The following is an 8,055-nucleotide window of genomic DNA, read 5'->3' as shown; positions in this document are numbered from 1 at the left end:
AAAGTGCCCCCCGAACGTCGTGACAGGTTTTGCAATCAAATCCGAGCCGTACCTCCTGAGTAATTCGGCGTTGTCTGTAGGCTGCCTGGTTCAGCAGATGGCCAAGTAGAGGCTGTTTCATTACCAGCACATCCTCAGGGCTCTCAATCAACACACTCTCTCTCACTCACTCTCTCTCTCTTTTTTCTGTCACTGCTTCTGTCTTTCATCACCAGGAGGGAGTAATTCCAGCTCGGCTCGCTTGGGTTTTCTCTCCTGCTGTGAGCGAAAAAAGCAGGGAATCGTCACATCATGGCATTGTTGTGTTACACTGGATGTGGTGGTTCTATCAATTAAATATTAACAGAACCATGAAATATCGACTTTAGATCCGATTTCTAATTTTAAAAAAATGTTTCTTATTCAAAAACAACACTATAGGGACAAAATTCCACATTCAGTCCCTATTTGCCGTTATATCAACCTCCACTCTTCTGGAAAGACGTTCCAGTAGATTTGTGCTCATTCAGCCGCAAACTGATTGAGAAAAACCCGATTAGTCCTAGTGCCTTGGCTCTAGATGGCGTTCTCTCTTTGATTGGAGGCCACTCTCTGCAGCTGGAGATGGTTTCGCATCAACGGCATGGCGATCTATGCGATTAGGGAGCAACACGTGGTTCAGGACCACAGGTTGCAAGAACAGTTCTGGATTTCAGCACCAATCACTGAACAGCACCTCAACAATGACAGAACTGTAATAAATGAACATTTGGTGATCAGGATGAGGTGCTCTTTTGAGTCTGGTTCCTCTCAAGGTTTCTTTTTTATAAAGTCTGAGGTTTTTCTTGACACAATCACCACTGGCTTTCTAATTAGGGACAGTTATAAGGAACAAACATTTTATTACTGCTTTATCTTTGTAAAGTTGCTTTGAGACAGTGTTCATTGTTAAAATCGCTCAAAATAAATTAATAACAGATTCCTATAGATTTTTTTCAATCATGTCTGTTAGGTTGCAAATGACACTGGCAATGTCTTAGTCTTGTTCTGGATATAGAAATGTCTAGAGGAGTAAGAAGAAGAATAGGAGGGTGGAGAGGAGAGGAGAAAAAAAGAAAGAAAAATAAAAGGAAGAAGAAAAGGAAGAAAAACTAAAAAGAGGAAAGAAAAAAGAAGAGGAGGTGTGGAAAAAAAAGAGGATGAAGAAGAGGAGTAGGAATAAAAGAAGTAGAAAAAAAGAAGACGAATGACGCCTTGATTTGCGGTTACATTAAAATAATACCTTGTTTGCTTGTGTCAGTTCCGTTTAATTTTTTCCTCGCATGCTCAGTCGCTAGGCTGAATAGCCAATCGGATTTCTATTTCTGCGGCCGATCCACTAACATGAAGAATCGGGCGGGGAAAAAAAAAAAAAAAAAACTGACGTTGAGCCAACAGTGTGGACTTCAGTAGGTTTTATGGAGGTTTGTGGTCAATTCACTAAAGGTCACCTGAGAACTCAAATGACTTCCACCACAGGCTTTGAGAAAAAAAAAAAGCTCTTTTTATTAAATATACTTATGAAATCGATAAACAGTCATATACAACAAGAGCCATATAGAAAACCGATCCCCTGACCAAAAGAAATAAATTTTAAGTAAGAAATCGTTGAATTGTCTCAGGGGGCGGGGTCATGACAAGGTGGTGGATAACGTACATGATCGAAAGTTTTTTTTTTCAGGCGAATCGTTTAAGTCGAGGACTGAGCTGCGTTACGGCCGCGACCCGACGGGCAGCCGAGGACAGACGCCGAGCGTTTCCCCACTGATCGCTTGCTAGTTCCGTTTTTAATGTTGAACTGATTGTCTTATTTGGTCGGATCCTCGTTACGCAACTGATCTTGAAACGTGAATAGTCGTGTATTTTAGCCGCCAGAACGTCAAGTGTCCTTGTCAGATCGAATCTCGAGAGGGAACTGTTTGTAAGTGACAAAGTGTGTGAGTGTGGGTGTATACCGTACTGCTTCCCGACAGCACACATCTGGCACAAAATTGGCACCGTTTCAAAACTCTCGCATATCGGTGAGCACATATCCAGCGACTGGAGGGAGTCTCCTGCATGCAGACCCTGTCATCCTGTCCGACTTCCTGACTCCGACAGGAGGCCTGGATTAAAACAACAGCATTGAAGTGTCAGAAAGGCTTAGGGTCAAGCGCTTGTGTGCAGCTGTGAAGAGCCGCACTTCTGCACCTGACGCAACTCGTGTGCATGCGGAAGTCAGATCCTGTCAGATGAAGTATTCCTTGCTGACGGGACTCGGTTTGCACGGTTCCACATCCAGACTGGGTCTTTTGCTCTTGACGACGGCGGCAGCAGGTCGAGGCCGGGGTTCCCTGTGCTGGTAGAGGAAGCGGATCAACACGGCCAACACGCACAGCGCCGTAAACACGACGCCGGCTACGACTCCTGCGGACGAAACAGCGTTCATTAGCGATTCCATTCGCTGATTTCAATATCCAATACTTTTAGCTCTGATCATTTGCATGTCTAATTTCGGGTTCAAGTGCATGTGGGCATGTTAGAGGTGATCTACAAAGAAGACCTGTTACCCAATGACAAAAATGGTGTTCATTCTTCAGGCTGGATCCAAAGGAAGTTATCTGAACTGCCACAAATTTCATATTCATAAAAATAAATAAATAATAATGTTTGCATCCCACTCAGTTTGCAAAAATATAACTGATCTAAACCTGATGAAAATCAGAAAACATCCAAAGTGTAAAGATTGACCCAACGAGAGAAAAACCAATGCCTCAATTATTAATCGTATTCATCAAAAACGTCTCAATATCACTCTGAATTTTTTCCATCTGCTATTTGTTTTCAATGGTCAATCCTCCTTTGGTTCTCAGAGGATCCTTCTAGTCTTTAACACCATCATGAACCCTCCATCCTCTACGATTCCATCACAAACTCTATCTTTAACTACTGATCTTCCATCCCTCAACCACTGATCCTTCCATCCTCTGACCCACCACTAATGATCCTTCTATTCTTCAGCACTGCTCCACTGACCCCCCATTCTTTACCAGTACTTCACTGATCCTTCCATCCTCTACCACTCCTTCCATCCCCTACCACTCATCACAAACACTTCATCCTCATCCACTGCACCAATGGTCTTTCCATCCTGCACCAATGCTACACTGATCCTTCCATCATCTACCACTCCACATCACAAACTCTTTATCCTATACCACTGCTTCACTGATCCTTACATCCTCTAGCATTGCACCACTGATTATTTTCTTCCACACCAATGCTTCACTGATCCTTCCATCATCTACCACTCCATCACAAACTCATTCTGAACCACTGCACCATTGATTCTTCCATCCTACACCACTGCACCACTAATATAGTATGTGCCATATACATCTAACAATGAAGGTGGTGATGAAAATATGCTGAAAACCTCAAAGCACAATATGAACGCAAAGTAAAAAAGTGTGTGTTTTGTTGATAAGGTAGAACACTGCTTATGAAAACATTTTCCTAGGCTCTTCAAAGGTATTAGCAAAACAGACATCACTGCATGACTCGGAACTTAAAAAAACAAAACAAAAGTTTGAAAAGCGTACATGTAGTGAATGACTCGGGCAAAATGGTTTGTTTTTTTGCTTTTCCTGCTTTGCAGAATTTGGGTAGAGTGATGCTGATGAAGGTTAGACAGTGTTTCACGATATACAGGTACTAGAAAGGTATTGCGATACCCTGCTTTTACATTACCATTACTCATTTTTATAAGTACTGGGACTTTAAGAGTGACCCCTGTAGTTCCGAGTGTTCGACAATAGAGGGCAGTGTGCAGGCAAGTCGCAGCTTCAACGCGCTGAGTGCGAGCCGAATTGTTTATTTTCCCCTCTCAGATGCATTCCGACTTTAATGGTGATGAAACCAGAGGCATTAAACTTTGTAACTTAAAAAAAAAATTTTATTCATATATTTATTTTATTTTTAGTTCTACTTTTTCAGCAGACAGCAAACAGTGTTTATTAATAAATAAAAACAAAGTTCCATTATTCAATTACTTTTTCAGTTTTATAAACTTTTTCCCATAATATCGAGTCCGTATCGGTATCATGATATCGAAGTCCAAATTTTGGTATTGTGACGACCCTATTCAGACTGACGAGCAATTGCGACGGCGTTCACCGACGTCAGAGAACGCTCTGCTTTTCCTTCCGAAATCAAAGCTCCTGTTGTTTCTCACCTCCGATTAGCGCTGAGTCACTCTGAGCGACCTTCGTCAGAGGCGCTTTACCTCGGTCTGATTGTGATGACTCATCTGCAAGAGAGAAACAAGATGAAAGACAGACACCGGAGAAGGTCTGTGAACCGTACATATATCGAGCCATGATAGAATAAGTATCACGTGCATGTGAGGGATGTGCGGGTTTGGAGAAATCTGTACAGCTGCTCAAAGAGGGAATTGGTGAAGTTGTACCTGAGTCTTCATCGGGAGTAACGTGAGGGTCGGGGTGCAATTTTGTGCCGCAGTCAGACTCCTCCAGCCGGCCGTGAACGCTGATGGTGGAGCTCCCCTTGTTCTGGAGCGCTGCTTTTAAAGGAGAGGCGTGATTAAACTGGACGGACGAGAGACAGCCGACAAATCCTCTCGAGCCGGCACGGAGCACTTCCTCATCAGTGATGTCACTTCCTACAAACATAGGAAGTGGGAGGTGGTTGTTTAGTGGTTAGCGGTTTAAGTCATTGGACTTCGGGATCCAAAGGTTGAGAGTTCAAATCCTAGCCGCACCAAGCTGCTACTTCAGGACCCCTGAGCCAAGGCTCTAAACCCCAAACTGCTCAGTTGTATCAATGAGATAATGAGAATTCATTTCTTTTGTGATCGAACTTCAAATTCAATGACCATCCATCCGGATCCTTGATTGAGTTCTCACCAATTAGAAAACAAAACCTGCTGTTATCCACATGGAATGCTGAAATAAACACTGATTAGTATAGATGGTTCCACTTAATAACCATTAAGAGTTTGGACCGGAATGAACACTCAAAAGGTCTTCTATAAAGGCTTAGGACTACAACTGCTAGATTTGATGGCACTACAATGAACGGATATTCAGTGTCAGGATGAGCATAGGTTCCTTTCTTAACCCAGATTCAGATACACTGAGAATGGAATGATCAGTGAAGCAGTGTTTAAGGATGGAAGGACCTGTGGTGTAAGATGAAAGGAGTAGTGGTTGAGAATGGAAGGACCAGTGGTGCAGTGGTAGATGATGGAAGGACCAGGGAATCAGTGGATGAGGATGGTAGGATCAATTAAGCAGTGAAGCAATCACTGGTTTCTCATCCTAAATCACTGCTTCATCCTCATCCATTGATTCACTGGTCCTTTCATTCTTAACCACTGATCCTTCCATCATCTACCACAACACTACTGGTCCTTTCATTCTCAACCACTGGTCCCTAAATTCCCAATCACTGGTCCTTCCATCCTCAAACACTGCTTCACTGATCCTTCCATCCTCAACAACTGCACCACTTGCCCTAACATCCTCAATCACTGCTTCAGTAATCCTATCATCCTTATTCACTGGTCCTTCCATCATCTACCACTGCACCACTAGTCCTTCAAACTTCAACCTCTGATCCTTACATCATCTACATCACCTTCTATTCGAAAACCTAGTTTTTTTTTTATTATCGGTTTTATAAACCAATAAAATCCCTTATTAGGCAGAGAGGGGCAAAAACTATAAACCCGAAAAAACAAGAAGTATTGCAAGAAGCTCGTGGAAAACTACTCCAAGTGTCTGATTCAAGTAGCCAAAAATGCAAGACAATCCATAAAAGCAATGTACACTCCAAAATCTGGTGGAACATCTTCCCAGAAGAGTGGAAGTTGGGGAAATAAGGACTCATTGTGGAACAGGATGTTCAAAATGCAATACCAAGAGCCCAGGTGTCCTCAAAATGTTCTCTGTATAGCCTGTGTTAGTAAATCTATTTCCCCCCCTAAAAAATACTTTTTAACATCCAGCAGTGTTTCAAAAATAATAGGCAGTTTGTCTAGGAACTCAAGGCAACACAAACTCGGAGAAAAAAAAAGGACTTGATGGGTTTTTTTGGCACGTTTCATCAATATAGATGAGTTCATTACTGTAATCTCTTGCCGTCGAGGCTATAGCGGAATTGCTGGAATCGATATGTTCCATTTTTTTTTTCCCTCCTCTACAGTGTTTAATGACTACGGATGGTTTTGTTGGAGCTTGTTTCGCCGTAAATTTATCTCCGACGTCCTGCTGTCTCCACCTAAGAACGACGGTCAGTCCTGTCCTGCTTATTAGTTACCTGTTTATAAAAAAAAAAGAAGAAAAAAAAAGAAAAAGGTATCCTAGGCAACATGGTGGAAATCCATTTACCCTTCACTCAACCCATCTGTCACAGTGCTGACAGCTTAGAATGTGCTCTTTTGCTCCCTTCCTCTCTGCCCTGCCAACCACCCACCCACCTCACTCGAACCTGCCTCGGAAAAAAGAAAAACACCACTCAAATGGCTCTTTATAGGGAGGGGAGATGTAGAGAGAGAAAAAGAGAGAGAGAGAAACTGCTCATTAAAATTCATAGAGAATTATATTAGTACTGATTGCATGCAGCTTTTGGGGCGGAGCCAAACACGTGCACACGCGGATGTTCTTTCCTGAACCAACGCCGGAACTCACCTCGGATTCGTCCCAGTGTTAAAATCCTGACCGGAGCAAGAGCAGAGCCAGGAGACAGACTGTACTGCTGCAGCACTGTATTATCGATCTGAAAACACACACACACACACACATCTTTTATACCACTTACAGAAACTGTACGATTCATTGGACAAGGCCATTCTGAAATTCTATTTAAAGTCAGAGTCCCAAAAGGGGTTCCATAAAACGAGTGTCTCAAGGTTGCATTAATGTGCTTCAGCCCAGTATCTGGTCAGTCTCCTGCACCTGTAGTGTGTGTGCTCCAGTTTCAATAAACAGAAACTGCACTGTAAATACACATCTGGACAAAGGTATGTGGATAAGTGCTCATAAGAAAGAAAGAATCTTTTATATTTGTCACATGTACTTTACAAAATAGTGAAATTCTTTATTTGCATATCCCAGTGATGTTAGGCAGGTGGAATCAGAGCACATGGTCATACATGATAAAGCCCAGAGCATGGAGGGTTAAGGGCTTTGCTCAAGGGCCCCCAAGAATGGCAGCTTGGTAATTGCAGCGCTCAAACCGCTGGCATTCCAATCAGTCACCCAGATCTTTAATCACTAAGCATACACTTTCACCTGAAATGACTTGTGCGCTGCTGTATTAGTACCGTGTGCTGAACAATTGCATATTTAATCCCCATTTGCTCCCAAAATAACTCCCAAGTCTTCTGGAAGGATGTTCCACCAGATTTTGGAGAATGGTTGTGGAGATTTGTGCTCATTCAGACATAAAAAGCCAGGTGGTAATGGAGGCCTGGAGAGCAGTCAGCGTTCACATTCATCCCAGAGGCGTTAGAGCTCTATAAGCAGGAGATCTTTTATATCTTGCAACCGTGTAAAGTAGATCTTCATAGGGCTGCCTTTTGTGCACATAGGCATCGTCATGCTGGAACAGGTTTCGGGTCTAGTTCAAGTGAAGGACTTGACATATATGGTGTTTTTTTGTGACTGTTTTACAAAAGTTCACCTCAGGAATTTCATGATTTTCTTTTTTAGATAAACATTTATATGATATAATTCAAGCTACATAATTAGGATTCTGTTGGTTGTTTGCTTGCTATAATTAATTAATTTTGTTTATTTTTTATTTGGATGAAATCAAGATCAAACCCAGCATGCCAGACGTCTGTGTATTCTTGAATCCGAATACTTTGACTTGATATAACAAACCCATCAAACAAGGGTTTCTTAATATACTAATACAATTTATTCACTTTTTAGGGCATTTTAGGCTAATGGTGTTTCAGTGTTTAAGACTCTGGGTTACTGTTTAGAAGGTCCGGGGATCGAGCCCCAGAATTGCCCAAACTGCCACTGTTGA

At 42.3% G+C, this 8,055-nt stretch overlaps 1 protein-coding gene across 1 annotated transcript in view; it reads right to left on the bottom strand.

Annotated features, from left to right (window-relative positions):
* Window positions 1-1,499: 1,499 nt before the first annotated feature.
* Window positions 1,500-8,055, bottom strand: part of cntnap5l (contactin associated protein family member 5 like) — a 78,853-nt gene continuing 72,297 nt past the window's right edge. Inside the window, exons 21-24 of the mRNA XM_046858268.1 lie at window positions 6,708-6,795; window positions 4,466-4,678; window positions 4,232-4,306; window positions 1,500-2,424 (exon numbers count right to left, since the gene is read on the bottom strand). Coding sequence (XP_046714224.1) covers window positions 2,246-2,424; window positions 4,232-4,306; window positions 4,466-4,678; window positions 6,708-6,795 — 555 coding nt within the window. The 3' untranslated portion in view covers window positions 1,500-2,245. The remainder of the gene's footprint in view (window positions 2,425-4,231; window positions 4,307-4,465; window positions 4,679-6,707; window positions 6,796-8,055) is intronic.

The sequence above is a fragment of the Silurus meridionalis genome, chromosome 9 (genome assembly GCF_014805685.1).
Source record: "Silurus meridionalis isolate SWU-2019-XX chromosome 9, ASM1480568v1, whole genome shotgun sequence".
In the NCBI taxonomy this organism is placed as follows: Eukaryota; Metazoa; Chordata; class Actinopteri; order Siluriformes; family Siluridae; genus Silurus; species Silurus meridionalis.
Note: the sequence above shows the minus strand (reverse complement) of the source record. Positions and strands in the feature narration are given on the sequence as shown.